The sequence below is a fragment of the Pyrus communis genome, chromosome 12 (genome assembly GCF_963583255.1).
Source record: "Pyrus communis chromosome 12, drPyrComm1.1, whole genome shotgun sequence".
Lineage (NCBI taxonomy): Eukaryota > Viridiplantae > Streptophyta > Magnoliopsida > Rosales > Rosaceae > Pyrus > Pyrus communis.
In genome coordinates this window covers 1,329,089-1,347,684 of record NC_084814.1, presented here as the reverse complement: position 1 = coordinate 1,347,684, position 18,596 = coordinate 1,329,089, and the positions used below count along the sequence as shown (strand labels likewise).

At 35.6% G+C, this 18,596-nt stretch overlaps 1 protein-coding gene across 1 annotated transcript; it reads left to right on the top strand.

The window, feature by feature from the left end:
- The first annotated feature begins 5,480 nt into the window (after positions 1–5,480).
- LOC137710369 (protein ENHANCED DISEASE RESISTANCE 2) lies at positions 5,481–18,436 on the top strand. The gene is made up of 22 exons (XM_068449325.1): positions 5,481–5,999; positions 6,130–6,204; positions 7,609–7,662; positions 8,761–8,826; positions 8,928–9,031; positions 10,266–10,333; positions 10,418–10,528; positions 10,661–10,701; positions 10,804–10,904; positions 11,600–11,695; positions 12,456–12,520; positions 12,604–12,675; positions 12,794–12,949; positions 13,316–13,524; positions 13,620–13,659; positions 13,751–13,905; positions 14,019–14,120; positions 14,378–14,422; positions 14,506–14,646; positions 16,444–16,539; positions 16,648–16,749; positions 18,138–18,436. Exons 1-22 carry the CDS (start codon positions 5,859–5,861, stop codon positions 18,243–18,245), a joined length of 2,148 nt encoding a protein of 715 aa, XP_068305426.1. The 5' UTR covers positions 5,481–5,858; the 3' UTR covers positions 18,246–18,436.
- The last annotated feature ends 160 nt before the right edge of the window (positions 18,437–18,596 follow it).

Genomic DNA, 18,596 nt, shown 5'->3' with positions numbered 1-18,596 from the left:
TATTCCCCTTTCTTCTCCGGCGAGACTCCGGCGCCGGAAAACTGGGAAAATTTCAAATCGTGTTTTCTCCTTCGTTTTTCAACCAATTTTCACGATCTTTATACCAAAATGAAGCTTAGGACTAGTAGAACAACGTTAGACTAGTTTTAAGGCCTAAAAATTACTAGATCATACCTGTCTTCAAGCTCAAAACTCGGCCAACTTTGAACAGGACGATCCCGACGTCCAAACTCGTCCAACGATACACTCCGAGGCTCCTTGGGACCTCACAAACACAACTACAAGCTTCAAAATTGCAAAAACAAGCTAGTTTAAGGGTTGCATGAACAGTACATAATTCGGCCAATGTCGAAACGACGTGAAAACGTTCGAATTCTTACCTGGAATTGGTATGGTTGTGCTCCTCACAACCTCACGAGTTCAATGGTGTAATTGGTTTCTTGATTGGTGAAGGTTTTGAGTATGTTTGTGTGTGGTCCGTATGTTGAGAAGAGAAGAAGAACTCGGGGAGAGAGAGAGAGAGAGAGAGAAGACAGAGAAGACAGAGAGTGAGGGAAAGAGGGAGGGAATCCCGGGAGAAAAGAGAGTGTATGAGTGTGTGTGGTCCCACAACCCACACAACACAACACTAAGCGTAAACGAATATATTAGGGGTAAAATCGTAATTTCCCATGTACGTTTTAATAATCCCGGGACGGGATGTTACATAAGTGATTCTCTTAAATTCAAAATTGTATTTAATAAGAATTTTAAGATAATTAATTAAAATCTTTGGAAATCCGGGTTATTCAATTAGGATTTTAAAGCAATTTATAACATTTCGTATGTATTCACTTAGAAGTTGATTTTAAAGAATTTGAAAAAATTGAGGAATTCGAGGGAATTTAAGAGATTTCGTAGTGTAATTTAAGCATCTACAAATCTCGCATATCTCAAATTTCAAGGGAATATTTATTTAATTTAAACTCAAATACAATGGTTAAAATTTTTTATATTTGAAGGGGTGAAAAGTATTACAAAGAGTTTATTTTTGTTGAAAATATTGGTGGATTAATGAATGCCCACACCGATATTGAAAACATTGGTAGATTTTTCAATGCCCACACAAAGTGATATTGACTTGGGAAATGAAGGAGGATCGTATTGTCAAAAGGTGTGTGCTGTAAATTTCAATGTATAGTTAATACTTTGTGTAGAGTTGCTCTATAAATATAGTGCTCCGTATGCTTTCAAGATACACAGAGAACAAGGAAAGATCAATAATATCATTATCTATCCCTCCATTTTTTATTTGTCATCCCCTTGTATTATAGTTACAGTGTAATATTTAATACCTACTTCGCTCCTGTCACTAATAAAGGTTGTCTCTCTAACTTTTACCTATTTATAACAATATTTACTTTATTTATTTATTTATTTTTTATTTTTAACGGATAGTATTCGACAGCTCCTAAATTCTTAAACAACTTACACGTTTGAAGTAAGCAAATTACATTTGAAAAAGTATAAAACCACATACATGAATAATTGTAATTGTGACCTAAAGAAAGCAAATTTATCTGTCGTCATATTAGCTTAATATGATTAAGGATATAATTGAGTATTTTTTGGGAAGTGAAAAAAAATTTATACAGTAGCAGCAAATATCCATGGAATTTGAATTTCTTTCATATTGCAGCAATCCTAACATTTGAATAGTAAAACTTGCCCAATGTCAATGTAAAGCATATTGTAGAAGGCTAGAGAGAGAAGAGGAAGTTGTGAGTTTAAAGAGAGAGCTTAGAGAAGAAGAGCTGTAAATTTTGATATATTTCCTTGATAAACAAGTTATTACCATTCCTTATATAACAACTCTCTGACAAACTAACTGTAACTCATTTTCTAATCAATTGACACTTGTCATAATCTAGTGCATACATTTGTATACTCTACCATCCCTATAAAAGTCGTGGTTGGAAGATCTAAGCATAAGATTATGACAGTATGAATTGAAAAGATGAGCACTAAGGCCTTTTGTAAGAATGGATGCAAATTGTTCACTAGAAGACACAAACTGAACCAGGAGATTTTTGTTAGCAACTATTTCTCTGACAAAGTGCAAATCAATCTCAATGCGTTTAGTCTTCTAATGTTGTACAAGATTAAATGGAAAATTGTTATAGTTGATAGATTGTCACAGAACAAAACATGAAGATTAGGCAGCTGAATTTATAAGAAATTGAGTAGTTGTTGAAGAAGCTAAGTAGTTGTTGAATACCATAGGATGCAGTACCTTTGAAGATCCTTAATATACTTCTCTTGAGATAAGAACAGTCTTGTTGCAAACTTGATCATTTGTATCCCCAAAAAATATTGCAGAGGACCAAGGTCCTTGATGTCAAACTCTTTGGTTAAGTTTGTGGCGCATTAGATTCTCAGGAGGGTAGATCAACAAATATATCTTCATTAGGGTTATTATACAAAATGGTCTCTGAGATTTGCATGATCAATAGAAATGATCCCTGAGATTGAAAATCAATAAAAATGGTCATTGAGATTATCCACCATCCATAATTTTGGTCATTCTGTTAAAAACGATTTTGGGCAATTTTCAAAGTTTTGTAACTCAATTGTTTCTTAACCAAATTCGACCCATAATATATCAAAATGAAGATAGGAAAATGTAGAATAAAATTATACCTATTTGGAAGCCCAATGGTTGCCAGAGATGGCCGGAAAACATCCTGAAAGGTGACTGGTCCATGGGAAAACTGGAAAACTCGCCGAAAACTGGGTAAACTTTAAACGTTCATAACTTCTTCAATACTCAACCAAATCGAGTGATTCAAAAATGAAAATAATAATTCTTGACGAGACGAAGAGAATGATACCTTTTTTGAAGGCTAACTCGCCATGATTTGGTCGGACAACGGCTCAAAATTGGCTAACTATTTTTCGAGCAGTTTTCCAGCCAAACCACGGTGAGTTGGCAGTAAAGAAAGATACCATTCTTTTTTGTGTCATTGAGAAGTATGATTTTCGTTTTTGAATCACTCGATTTCATCGAGTATTGAAGAAGTTATGAATGTTTAAAGTTTAGTCAGTTTCTGACGAGTTTTCCAGTTTTTCCGCCGACCAGTCACCTTTCAGACTATTTTCTGGGCATCTTCGGCAATCATTGGGCTTCCAAATAGGTATAATCTTGTTCTAAACTTTCTTATCTTCATTTTGATATATTATAGGTCGAATTTGGTTAAGAATCAATTAAGTTACGAAGCTTTGAAAATTGCCCAAAGAGTTTTTAACGGAATGACTAAAATCATGGATGGTGGACAATCTCAAGGACCATCTCTATTGATTTTCAATCTCAGAGACCATTTCTATTGATCATGCAAATCTCAGGTACCATTTTGTATAATAACCCTCTTCATTATCTTCCCATGTAAGTTGCCAAGCTCTGTGACAAAGTGGGAGTTCAAAAACTTTTCAGAGGTAGTAATCGATCTCGTAAACACCATTTGAAGAGCGTGAAGTTGAAGTTAGAGGTTTAAAAAGTTGAGGATAACCTTGGATTCTCGCAGGATGTAAAAAAGAACTTGAAATGGTGTTTATAGGCGACCTTTAGACAACAGGCTTCCGAATTCGAAAGGATGTGCCTCGATTCAGGTTTGAACTCAATTGTTTATTCTCGATAACAAAAGAGATTTTTGGTTTTATTGAGATTAATCTTAGATGCTAATTAAAGGCATCCCCATATTTGGGAATGTCCATGGTATTACAAATGAATGAACAACAAGGATCTCTACCTTCAAGTAAAATGCAGGTAGAATACTCTAATGCATGTGATTATGATAAATTTTTTTGTCAAAGTATTAAGACGGGAATTAAGTACGAAACTCATTGTCTTAAAATTGGATTTAATAATAGTATTTAATCATTCTTAGGTCTTTGATTTTACTACAGTGTCGTGAATAGTATTTGTTTTGAATTGTTTCAATTTCATTGCGTGTTTTTGTGCTTTTATTGTTCGTGTTTTGACTAAATGGCTCAATATAATCATATTGTTGTTATACATCTTATTGGAACAAAAAAGTGGATAATTGATACAACAGCCAATGATCATGTAACTGGTGATCCTAGAGTGTTTTATGAATTATGTGATTATGTCTATGATCTGTATATTACTAGTGCAAATAGAGACCGTCACCTGATAAAGGTGAAGGCACTATCTCTCTTACTCCGACCTTATCACTGGTCCATGCTCTAGTTGCCCTTGATATTAAGTTGAAAGTTCCGTTGGTAGGAAAACTACTTGATACCTTATATTGTTCCACTCACTTTTACCTCATATATTGTTATTTTCAAGGCCTTAAAATTCAAAAGATAATTGGTCATGGTAAAAGAGTTGAGGGTTCTGTACATCTTGATTGTAGATGATACAAATGTTTCAGATTAAATTAATTATCAAATTCTAAATACCAAACCGAATGACAAACATCAATTTTGGTTGTGGAATCGACATTTGGGACGTCAACTAGCAGATCTTTTCATTAAAGCTATCTCAATTAGCTTTAGTTAGCAAGTTGGTCGTTGGTGATTTCTATGCATGAACGTGAAAATGAGTGTTAGAGTAGGTAGCCTTAGTGTTTTGTTCTCCACTTTTTATAGTATGTAAAGGGAGATTCTATAGTATAGAGAAGAAGCTTGATATAATTAATTACTTCGCTTGTATATCACCCTTGTATTTTGTATATTCCTCCTAATAGAGAAATACAATAAAATCTCCTACATATTTTAGCACCATTTTCCTTCTCTACTTCAAACAATGAATGGTCTCAAACTCAATTGTGGCATTGTCTAGAATTATTCAGTTCTGTACGATATGAAGGCACTTTGATATTCAGATATGATGCAAGGCAACACCTTTTTTTTTTTATCTATTTGTCAAAGTGATTGAAATAATCTTGTATATCACATTACACAAGACTAAAATGGAATGAATTCTACAACATTTGTAAGAGAAATAGTCTTGAAATAAGAACAATCAATTTATATTAAAACGACTCATAGTTGCAGTACCAACATATCATCCTACTATCTAAATGACAACCTTGCCAATTGGATACGAATTTTGAAAACTCATCTAAATGGATCGTAACTCATTTGTTTGATGACATAATTGCCGTCTCTGAGGCTCGAATTATTTATAATAATATTTGTTTTGGGTGATGTACACCCTTCCATTAACTAAAAAACAAAAAATTATGAGGTGATTTTCCTCGGACGGTCCGCGATGCTCGCATAGCAACCAGAGACTGCACAATCCCCCTTTTAAAAATTTTGCCACGGCATTTACACGGCGCCAAGACACACACAACCTCCAAATTCCCATCACGTTTTTCCACGTGGCAAGCTTTTGCGAGGACACGCCTTTTTTACTTACGTGGGATCTCCCACTTTCGGCCGTCAGAAGCGCACTCTCAAATTCACTGTCGTGGGATCATACACTCCCTCGCTGACCTCCCCAAGTTATACGTCGTCGTTTTGCATCGTCGGCTCTCGGCCATTTCACCCACTTCTGAATAACACCGCCACCTGTTAACTGTTTCTCTCTCCTCTCCCTCTCTCCTATTTCTCTCTCCTCTAGATCTCAAGGAATTCGAAATTCCACCTTACTTTGATCTCAATGTGGAATTCGGAGCACTAGGTCGAGATTTGCTGGATTTTTCAGTAATCTGGTTCGAACGATGAGTGATCAGATTACATAGTGAAAGAGTGGTCTCGCTGGAAGCGAAGGTTGCGATCGGAGCTTCCGAGTCGGTGAGAATTTCGGTTTCAAAATTTAGATTTCGGACTCCGGCAGCGTTTGGATTGAAACGATGTCGTCCAAGGTTGTCTACGAAGGGTGGATGGTACGATACGGGCGGAGGAAGATCGGCCGGTCCTTTATTCACATGCGGTATTTCGTGCTCGAGTCTCGGCTACTCGCCTACTACAAGCGGAAGCCTCAGGATAATCAGGCAAATTCTCATTTACTTTTTTCACTTTTTGATTCAGTGAATCTTTAGGTGAATGAATTTTCAGCTCAATTGTAACTTTTTATTGTTTTGTAAGACTGTAAATGGTGTTTTTGTTGCGTGTTTTGATTAGGTTCCGATCAAGACGCTGTTAATTGATGGAAATTGTAGAGTGGAGGATCGAGGATTGAAGACTCACCATGGGCATGTGAGATAATCAATTTGTTTGTTTTGAATCTGTGCATTTCTTACTTACAGAAACGCATATATATCTGTTTATGCGAAGAACATCATGTATATTTGAAAATGTATATACATATATGTGCATATTTAAATGCTTGATACTTGATGTCGGTTAGTTTAATACCGAATATGTCATTTAGTTAGAAGTTCTAAGCATTGTTTGTTTTCATCATTTATTTCTCGGATGGGATGGGAGGGTGTTTAGTTGATGGAAGTTTTTGAACACTAATTGACGAGAAACCGTGGGCTTATACATGTGAGTTGCAAACATGTAGCATTGTTGCATGATCAGGTTAAAGTAGATATGTTGGCGTCAGTAGAAATCGCCTAAGGGGTCAAGAGGTCTGGATAAAAGACATTGAATCTGAAAACGTGATTTATTAATGTGGTGCGTCTTTTGTAAAGAGGGGGAGGAAAGTGTGGATCATGTATGTGTTTCACTGTTGTCACTCCTTACATTTGTGGTTGAAGCTGTTTAAATTATTCATTATGTGCTGGGTTATCCAAAGTGGTGCTTTGAGCTGTTAAGTATTCAGTTCAATGCTTTCCAAGGGGGTCTTTGGTGTTTGCAATATTTTGGGTCATTTGGATGGAGTTTAATATGAGTACCTTTGATGATTACAAAGGGGTTGGGACGGAAGATGGTGTGCATTTTGGTTGTTGGTTTCTGCAGATTTTGGGGGATTCCTTGTTCATGTATTTTTTGGATCTTCAAGCTCAGTTTGGTTCTTTAATGATGACTTGTTTAATTTGTAAGGGTGGAAGCGTTGCCTAAATCCTAGTGTTCTTAACATTTTTATACAGCTAATATTTAATTCTCAGATCATGTGATCATGTGTTTTTAGGTGATTGTTGGATGATCTTGTCTAAAGGAGTGCTGTAATTGATTATACCGTGTTCTCAGAGTGCTATTTATGTTCATACTCCTTTGAAGAATTAGAACTTCAAGAAATATTTTTAGAGGTTATGCGTATATTTAGGGGCAGCTGGGTGAACATGCTTATGTGCCACCTAGAATGTTTCCAGAACAAATAGAAAAGATTTTTTTTTTTTTTTTTTTTTTTTTTTTTTTTTTTGGTTTTTTAAATAACTGTCTGATTCTTTGATGGTTGAATGTTGTATTTAAATCTGTTTTGGAAAATTAGTGGATACAAGTTTCCTTAGGATATTGAAAAAATCAGTTAGCTGTAAGCCTGTAACTTAATATTGGCTTTTGCTGTACTTGGACCTGTGTTTCTGTTGCATCTACTTTTTGATTTACATTCCATCCTAATTATGATAGTTCTACAGTGCTTTTGATATTCATCCCAATGATGGATTTTTTTAATATATTTTTTTTCTTTTTCTGAAAGAGATTATTTTGGTGCAGATGGTATATGTTTTGTCTGTTTACAACAAGAAAGAGAAATACCTTCGAATCACGGTGAGGGCCCTTTCGCTTTCATATTTTGAAAGTGCATGAAGATACAACCTTTGATGTTGTTTTAGTCATCTATGTTCATATATATGCATGGTTAAAAAAGTTTAATGAGTTTAAATTTTGTACATCTGTAAACTTCATTTTCTTTGTACTCATTCCTATTTATTGTTGATTTCACATGGTATGATGGTACATAGAATTTAGTTGGTGTTGTCAATAACATTTGATTATCTTAGGGTCAGGATCATTTGGAAGCGATTTGTTTGTTATAAGGCCTAATAGATGGTACTCATGTACCCTTGTGTTACGAGGAGCATTTTATGTCTATGTTTCTGCAAAATGACAGTTTCTATCATTCTTAAGCTATAAACTATCTGTGCATGAGATAGCTCTCGTTATTAAAAAGTTATCCATATCCTTTATGGAGCATTGACCTGTCTGATTTTGGACTTTATTAAGGGCTTGGGTGGAGCCTGATATAATAGGGCCTATTTCAAAGTGCTTTCAGGTAAACAAAAGTTCTTTGACAGGGTTTGGGGGTGTGACCATGAAATTACTTTCTCATTTTAATTATATATCTTATTAAAGAGGAGGGTTTACACCTATCCGTTTCTCTTTAAGCATCCAATGAAGAGGAGAGATATATCTTTTTTGTCCTCTTCTCTAGAGATAAAACCTATTTTCTCCTGTCCTTGATCATAGTGCGAAGTTTTCTCCTCTCTAATTTGTTATGTTATCAGGAGCTGCATAAATGGGCCCAATAAGAAAAAGTTGTTGCATACGTCTGAGAGTAGGAGACTTTTATTTTAATGGGAATTGCCAAAAGTAGTAAAACACCTTCTGTGGTTTATTCCGGTTATGGACTTAGGTTTTTATTTTAATTTATTATTATTCTATTTTATTTTTAAGTGTAGCATTTTGTAGTTGGTTGTTGTGGTGTTCTCGTATTTATACATAACTGTTTTGCTCTGAACTCCTGACATTCACCTATACACGTGTGTACATTTCTTCTGTTAATTGTTTTGAATCCTGAGTTCTGAAAGTCATACTGCTTAAATTTTGTCGCGAATACTTATTCATTTGGGTACTGTCCTGCTCCAGATGGCAGCATTTAACATCCAGGAGGCACTATTATGGAAGGATAAAATAGAGTATGTCATTGATCAGGTAGTTACTTTTGGACCTCATGCTAGTGAGACAATAAGTTTCCTCCCGATTTCTCATGGGCTAATGGATACAGGAATAATTGCATATTGATCTGTGTGCAGCATCAAGGTTCACAAGTTACAAATGGTAACAAATATATTTCTTTCGAATACAAATCTGGAATGGATAATGGGAGGACTGCTTCTTCATCCGACCATGAAAGTCAGTAAGTACTATAACTTATGGAATACGACCAGACATTGTATGCTGATGGCCAGTGGATCTTTTGTCATTTCTCCTTTCTTTGTGCTTCATGAGCATTGGCATGTCCCTTTAGTTATTTATTTTTGAAAAAGAGAATTTTATCAAGAGAAAAAGAGTACAAAAAGTGAACAAGATGTCCACCAAAGATCAATTGCTATAAGGAAACTGACCAAAAGCTATAGCTCCCAAACAAAATTATATGTATATGTTTTTGATAAAGAGACAATTTTATAGCTGCCTTCCAATGTAGCAGAGTAAAAATAAGAGAAATGTCTCTGAACTCTGACGTTATAGAACCCCAAAGTGAAGACCAAAACCTCCTGTTACCCAGTGTTAGGGTTTAATCTGAGCCGACAGCATCCTCACAATACTTTGGCCCTGTTTCCTTTACCGTATCCAACATTACTTTTACTAAGCAATGAGTAGCACCTTTATGGTACTACCCAATTCATTCCAGCCTCTCTGAATAATAAGACCTCTTTTGTTTAACTGGAATGGTGGAATGGAAATGCAATCACATTCAATTCCGTAATTATTCTAGAATGGAATGGTTTAAATTATTGCTATTCTAAATGTTTGGAACAACTGGAACAACTAAGGACCCGTTTGATAATCATTTCGTTTTTGGTTCACTTTCTGTGGAGATACGAGGTAATGGGAGAGAGGGATGAAGAAAGGTGATAGGAGAGAGAGAGAGAGAGAGGGAGGAAGAAAATAAAAAGCATCCATGAAAACAAAATCTTGAACGTGAAAACAACTCAATATAGTTTTTGGTTCCTTATACTGTTTGTTTCTACATCTCTACCACCATCCTTGATCCACCAGTCCTCATCCCTAATTTCCCTTCTATCTCTAACATAACAAGTGAAATAAAAAAACTAATAGAGATGGTTATGAAACTCTGAACTTGTGTTGCCAATTTTTCATCTCAACCATTCTCATCATGGTTTTCATATTCACTCCTTTACTACGTGTCAAAAAGACTCCCTTAACCTTGGAAATTTGCGAAGCCATTTTCTTAGAAGTACAAGTCCCTTTGTTGTCATAAGAAAAAAGGAAAAGGAAAAAGGAAGTAAAGAAGAAAGAAAAATTGATAGTTGGACCTATTCTTGGGAATTTGATGTGCTTGTCATATTGGCCCCCAGCTGTGGATGCAACTATATTATCTTAATCTGTTTTTTCTTAATACTTTGCAGATTTAGCGCCCAGGAAGATGAAGATGATGCTCATCCTAATTTGATGAGGAGAACAACAATTGGAAATGGTCTAAACTGATATCTTTCTGTCATTGAGTTTTGGATCGATTGGTGGTATCTTTTCCTGAAGTTCACGGTTTTGATGACTGCAGGTCCTCCAGAGACAATATTAGACTGGACGAGAGATTCAGATCTGACAAACCAGAGTAACAACAACCAAGCATTTTCCAAAAAGCATTGGCGTCTTCTCCAGTGCCAAAATGGTGAACCACTGTCATGTCGTAGAGCTTTGTTTGTTATGCTAGAAATGGAATTTTGGAAAATAATCATCTACCCTATTTGGTAATGGTTTTCATGGTGCATAATGATTTATTCTTATTCTTGTTTTGGCACAGGACTCCGCATTTTTGAAGAGCTGCTTGAAGTAGATTACCTTGTATGGAATTCTGTCTTTGTTTACACTATGTACGTTATGATATTTTACCATCTATCAGCTTGTTTTAGGTTGCAACGGCAATTTATAATTCTGTATATGCAGCCAAGGAGCTGTAGTAGAGCCATGAAGGCTGTTGGAGTGGTGGAGGCTACTTGTGAAGAAATTTTTGAGCTTGTGATGAGCATGGACAGAACACGGTTTGAGTAGGTGTTTTCCTTTTACAATTTTACTTTTTATTTTTATGAGTTGCTATAATAGCTTATTTTATGTAGTTTATTATGCAGATAAAAGAATGAAACTGCACTCTACTTTTTATGTTAATCCTGCTTTGGTTTTTTAATCTAAACTTGTCTGGCCTGAACTAATGGTATCAGATTGAAAGAGAGAATACATTGGTGGTGTATTGGATAGAGTTACATATTGCAAGAGGTTAATCATATAAAATGAAGGATGGAAGGGAATTGAACTTGTGATCCATCTTTGGGTTCTCCTTGGTCGAGGCATGGGATTATAAATTGTATCATACCTTCAAAATGGTCAATTTGCTTTATTTGAGCTTCTGATGGGGGAAAAAATAGTGCAATTATGTTGTAGAGAAATGTGGATTTTAACCCTGTGATTTAGGATGTTTTCTTTTTTGGGTGGGTAAAAGATGGTTTCAGATGGCTGCTTTTGTGTTTCAAGAGCACACTCCCTTGATACCATGCATCCAACCTAAAACCAGTTGGCAATTTAGTGAGAAAGCACACAAAGCTTAAGCTTTACGATTACCAATCGTGAGATTATACATTCTCAACTGCCTAATATCTTTGATCTATTCTTTTTCTTATTTTCCTTTGTGGCGAATGGCAATGCCAACATGTTTGTAGTATCAGCTGTCATATTTTTATGATTGCAGGTGGGATTGCAGTTTCCAGTATGGTAGCTTAGTTGAGGAGGTTGATGGACATACAGCAGTACTTTACCATAAGCTTCAGCTAGATTGGTTCCCAATGTAATCTCTAACTTAAATTTCCTGTTTCTTCAATCACCACGTTCCTGGCAGCAGCTTCATATTCTGTTGTTAAGTAAAATGTAGTAGGAGATAATATTTAGTAGTCTATGAGTAGATGGTTTCTTAGAGACTAGGTGGGTATTTGGAAACTTGGGGGCCTGTTTGGTTCATGGTTTGAACTTGATTTTCAAAGACTTACAATTTGAGTAGTCTGTTTGTATACAGATTTTTATTTATGTTAAATATGAAAATATGTTTGGTTTTAGTTCTGAAAATTGTTTTCATAATGTAGAGTAACTTTTCTATTGATGAGTGCTTCTGTATTTTGAAAACATTTTTTTTGGTACGGGTATTTTGAAAACATTGAAAAATGATGTTATTTTGTGCATTTCCTAAAAAGGGTTGTTTTTGAGATTCTTATTTTTAGAAACTATTCTACCAAAACAGAATTTGTTTTTCAAATGGAAAGCGGTTTTAAAATCCTATACCAAACGAGTGGTTTTAATTTACACCAAGTATGACTTAAAAATGGACTATACGGTAACTAAAATTGGATTTTTTTTTTAAAAAAATCCTATACCAAAAGGGAGGTTAAATTTTGTGAATAATGACTTGTGTTTCATGTTTTATTATGATTCCCCTTATCTCTTCAGACCAACTTTGAAGAACGTTGTAATTAAGAATGAAAGGTGCTTGACTAATGTCCTTATTAGCAGTGTGCAGTTATAGTTTTGTTGCTCAAGACTCCTTTTGGTTGCAGGGTTGTGTGGCCGCGTGACCTTTGCTATGTGCGCTATTGGCGTCGAAATGATGACGGGAGCTATGGTATTTTTTATGCTTTTCCCCATGCTTAAAATTCTGGTTAATTGGTGTATGGAAATTTTCAATTGGTGCTTTTCATGGTGCAGTTGTGTTATTTCGTTCTAGGGAGCATGAGAACTGTGGTCCACAGCCCGGATATGTGCGGGCACATATTGAGAGTGAGTTCTGTACATTATTTAGAGGCGTTATCATGCAAAGGATGAGAACTAGTTGGGATCTTTGCCCTTATGTTTTAATTTTTCAGTTCAGAAACCTGATGCGTACTGATTTTTCCAGGTGGAGGTTTCAACATTTCCCCTCTTAAACCTCGAAATGGGAGGCCTAGAACTCAGGTGCAGCATTTGATGCAGATTGATTTGAAAGGATGGGGTGTGAGTTATGTCCCATCCTTTCAACAGCATTGTCTTCTTCAGGTGTTGAATAGTGTCGCTGGTAAGTTCCTTGTTTACTTGTTATAATTTCTTGTCCTGTGTGTTATTCCAATACTTAGTGATAAATACAAAGTTTTGAGCATTGCAGTTTGGTATCACTTTCCTCGTTGATTTCCATTTTTCCTGTTCAATTAGATACCCTTTGTCTATATTCCCATTCCTCTTTCATCGAAGAACAGAAATTTTATTGCTTAAGTTAAGCTGCTTGGAAGCCAAAAAACAATTCATAAAAGATTGTCGAAGAATATTTTTCTTGTAATGGAATTTAAAGTTGGGATTCTATTTTTCTTAAACCTTGTTCCTTCTGACGTGAAAAAATCAACAGGAAGCTATCTCTTGTATAATTGAGTCTTTGCTTTTATGATAGGACTACGTGAGTGGTTTTCCCAAACAGATGAAAGGAATGCTCCTCCAAGAATCCCCGTTATGGTCAATATGTCCTCAGCTTCTGTTTCTTCACGTAAGGGGCAAAAGTTGCATGATTTTTCTGTTAATTCCGCAAACAGAAATTCTGTGATGATGGATGAATACTCGGACGAAGATGAAGAATTTCAAATTGCTGAGGCTGAACAAGAGGTGTGATTCAGACGAGTGCTCTTTTTCTTTCCGCATATTCTTTTTAAATATGAGTTATTTATTGGAGTTATTATTTTCTTTATTAATACTTTCAGGCATACCAAAATGGTCTTGAGAACGATATGAAGAGGACAGGTATACAATTACTTTTTCTGTTTCATTCTAAACTATGATCCTTGTTTGAGTATTTGGGTTTAACACCTTATCACTATGTTTGTCATGATAGCCGTAGAAGAAGAACCAGCTGATCAAATTGATTTATCCTGTTTTTCGGGTAACCTACGGCGTGATGACCATGATAATGCTCGTGATTGCTGGAATGTTTCTGATGGTGGCAACTTCAGAGTTCGCAGCAAGCATTTTTGTTATGATAAGTCAAAGGTTCTCTTATATTGGCCCATTCCTATATGGTTTCTTATTTTTGTGGATCATCATTTATTGATAATGACTTTTAGGCTTTCTCTGATAACATTGTTGGCCATGTCTCTCTGAAGATTCCTGCAGGGAAGCATTTAATGGATCTTGTTGCTGTTGATTGGTTTAAAGACACAAAAAGAATGGACCATGTTGCTCGGCGTCAGGGATGTGCAGCACAAGTATGTATTAGAAGCTCCATTCCTTCTTGGGTTGATTCAACAATTGAACTACACTCTAATCAGTAATCATTATAGAGCATTAGCAGATATTCCATTTTGGTGTTAAAATATTGAAATTTCACAGTGTCATATTATACTGTTGGGTTGTTTTTGTCTTGTATTGCCACTTGATTTACCTATATTGGGGCATTGTCTGGACTTGGATGATATTCCTTACCTATTATTTTGTTGTTAATAACATCTGAGTTTTTCTGTAGGTTGCCTCAGAAAAAGGGCTTTTCTCTCTAATTGTTAATTTGCAAGTAAGTTGCTTTATTCCATCTGGTTCAGATCTAGAAATGATTTTTGGGAATCTAGGGAGTGACAAAAATCTATACTCTTCCAGGTCCCGGCATCAACACATTACAGTATGGTATTTTATTTTGTAACAAAGGAATTAGTACCTGGATCCCTCTTGCAACGGTTTGTTGATGGTGATGATGAATTTCGTACAAGCAGACTGAAGCTTATCCCTTCCGTTAAAAAGGTATTAATATCAGTTTCTTTATATATGAAAAAAATAAATGCTCATATCAAATTTCAGGACTGTTGTTGTCTGACCACCATTTTGAATTTTGGCTCATGAGTTTTATATGAATCATAGTATTGATCAACTTTTAGGAGATTCCTTTACTTAAAAATGTGCTTGTGTACTATTTATGCATATAAATAAAGCAGAATTTATACATATAAATAATTTCTTGAAGGATAAAGTTACAAAAACAAGTATATCTGTTCATAATGCTGCGATATTTCGGAATTTTTGGGGCATAGAAATCGGAGATAATTTGGATGACATATCTGTACCGTATCATTCCTGGTTCACTACAGAACAAAAATACAAGGGACACATACTCTCCGGGTAGAAAAGAAGGCCAACACAGCACCAAGGGGAAACAACAAAAGAACAAACAAAATCTTAACAAGGATTTCTGTACAATGGATAAAGGGGAGCTAAACAAAGTAGACAACAGCCACAGTATGGGGAATCGTATACTTAGGCTAAACCTCATCTTAGAGCTGAAAAGACAGCAAAACACAAGAACACATATAAGAATAGTGCTTGTACACTACCACTTGCAGCTAAGGAAACAGAAACAAACAGCTGCCAGAGTACTATCCCTGAATCCTGTTGCAACAATGAAACAAGGACCGGTGAGTTTCCATTTTAGAACGACCTGTGATGACTAGGCTAGTTCTTGAGCTTGAGAGGGTATGTTCTTTGTGAATCAAATTAGTTCAATACCTGAGCAATATGGTAATGATTAGGCTAGTCCTTGGGCTTCACAAAAGACTTATCAGGGAACTAATGTAGGTTGAAGATCATTAGTAATGCCAACTTACTCTTGAAGGGTGTCAAAAGGGTTGCAGGTGGGAATGTCTAGTTGGGAGATGGTTAGGAAGGGATTAGGTGGTCACGAGTCACGACTCACTTACGTTAGGGTTTGAATGATTTCACCCGACCTTGTCATTTTTGTTGGGTTTTTCCAACCCATGATGAGTTGTCCCAAGTCTATTAGAAATTATAGACTTAGAGGATTTAGTTGTTTTCCCAAACAATTTGAGTTGGTTTTCCAATTAGAGGTTTTTTCCCAATTGAAGTTGTTTACCTAATTGAAGAAGACCTTCTATATAAAGGGTGCTATTGTACTAGTTTCGAATGGGAACAAAACAATATTTTGTGTACCATTCAAGGGATTAGAGTGAGAGAATATTGTAAGGGCAAAGTGTGTGTGGGAGAAAAGAAAAGAGATAAAGAGTGTATTTCTTGTTCTTGTTCTTTCAAGTTTATCGTCAAGTTCTTAATTTTAGAGACTTGGCAAGATTGTTGGTTGTACTCATTATTGGTATAGTGAAAGATTGTTGTTGCTATCCCGTGGGCATAGGCACATGTAGCTGAACCACGTTAATTCTTGGTGTATTTATCTTGGTTATTTTGTTCGATTTCTCGAGTTAGTTCTGCTTTTCCCATTCTTAAACGCGATATTCACAACAATTTTCATCCTTCATTTGTATTAAGAATAAGATGGCCAATATGTCAATTGATAGTGTCATATTAGCGTACACTTTCTGCTAATAAAATGTTAGCTGTGGGGTTACTGATATGAAATTTCTTTTCCCTTCATTCTTGTAACAGAGTTGATTTTTTGTGTTTCTCACGACACTTCTTCCTTCTTCTTTTTTATTTTTATTTTTGTTCTTCTTCTCTTATATTCTTTTTTTACCATATAAAGAGGTTCTTTTATGGATGTATATTATTAACATTATTTATGGAACCATGCAGGGTTCATGGATTGTCCGCCAGAGTGTTGGAAGCACTCCTTGTTTGTTGGGAAAAGCTGTTGATTGCAACTATATCCGTGGTCCTAAGTACTTAGAAGTAATATATTCTTGCCAGATATTTTTTGCATTTTTATTAACTTATTGGGTCTTGTGGTTGGCAAGGTTCTTTCAGTATAAATACGTAATTTGGTTTATTATTCTGCAGATTGATGTGGATATTGGTTCATCCACTGTCGCTAATGGGGTTTTGGGGCTGGTAATTGGCGTAATTACCTCATTGGTGGTTGACATGGCTTTCCTTGTACAGGTATGCTTCTCGTAAAATATGTTATCATAGACCATGGAATACTGTACTGTTCATCAAAGGCATGTTCAGCAATACATTTGAACTAGTGAATGAGTGATCGATTGAATAATAAATGAGGCCTAGCCCCTAGTTTATGTAGTTCAGATTGAAATAATAATAGTTTAGGCAATTAATATTATTAAATAAATTTCCAGCGTCAAATATAACTTGGGTTGGTAGATCTGGTTCAGATATGGTTTCTTATTAGGTTTCCCCATCAAGCTCAGATATATCCTTTAACTGTGAATGTGTATGGCCTGACAGTATGCATGCAATTAATTCTGGGGGTTTTAGATTTATTCTATCGCTTAAATATAAATTACTTTTTCTTTTTCTTTTTCATTTTTTTTTTTTCAGTTGGGTTTGGTATCTCTTGCAACGATTTGTTTGCTGATTTCTTTTAGCTCGCTGTTAACTTTTGAGAATGTTGCTAGCTTTTATAAGTTTCAAAACTTCAGATAGTACTTATTGCATTTTCTGAGAATCAAAATTGCATATATGCTATTCTATAACTCAGAAACTCGCATTTACCAGGAGCCCCAACTAACGTTTATAGTTCCTGTAGTTTTAATTTCTGGAAACTAAGGAATATAATCTGTTAAAATCTGTCAAAACCGTTCTGAAAAATCTATTAAATGTCTGGATGGAAAGATAACGTGCGTAGCATGTGTGCACATGGTTTCCAGACTACCCAAAGTGTGTATTTTCTCTTTGCACATTTGTAAGTTCGTATATTCATCCTCCCATTTGATTGATTTAACGGATTGAAGTTGATTACAAGTTCAAGCAAACAAAACTGCATTCTTTCAATTGCTAAACTTTAGAGTACATGGACCGAAGTGGATATCTAGCGAAACTACAGATACAATAAATGTCATTTACCCCTAGCTCAACCTACCTATGTCAGACTTTGATCAAATTGAATCATAAAATAGATGTTAATTTGTCGGAACATGTCTTGAAAATGATATAATATGCAAGACTCTGAAGATTACAGTAAAATTTTTACCAGTTTCTGTTTGTGTTTGTTACCCATAACATAATGATCCACGTTTATTGTCACGTGTTGGGTATCCTGTGTTGCCTTTGATAAGGTCTCGTTTCTGGCAATGGGCACTTAAAAGGTAGAAAGGCCAGTTTCTCCTAGTTTTTCTTGTTTATGAGTATTCGCGCAGGCAATGTCCTTACAGCCTCCTTTTAAACGATTCCAATGGAATTGATCTCGCTGCGATGCTTAGTTTATCACTACGATACTAGCTTCTCGCTATTTCATTGCTTGATTTAATGCTTGCAAGCTCACGTTAGCAAAATATTATGTTGTATGCTGACTATGAACTGGTTACCTGCAGGCAAACAGTACAGATGAATTGCCAGAGAGGCTAATTGGTGCCGTTCGTGTTTCTCACATAGATCTCAAATCCGCCATTGTACCAAAGCTGGAACCGGATCCATCATGACCAACAGAGACAAATTAACCGCTCAGTTCTTCCATACAAAATCATTTGTTCATCAGATACGCATATAATGCCTCCTGATTTCATTGCCATATCTCACTTCAGGAATGGTCATCTGATTCAAGTGCAATTTTTTTTGCATAAAATTGTGACGAGTTTTATAATAAGTACAGAACAAGGTAAGCCTTTTTTTTTTTTTCTGTTTCGAGCCTTTCAGGACACTCACGTATTTTGTCGTGAGTTTGGGTGGTGTTTGAGTGATTGGTATTGGTAAAACCTGGTTTTATGGCGGGTACCCATCTTAGTACGCCTTTGTGAGACGTTATACAAAATGGGGACCGCATAGAGCCGTTT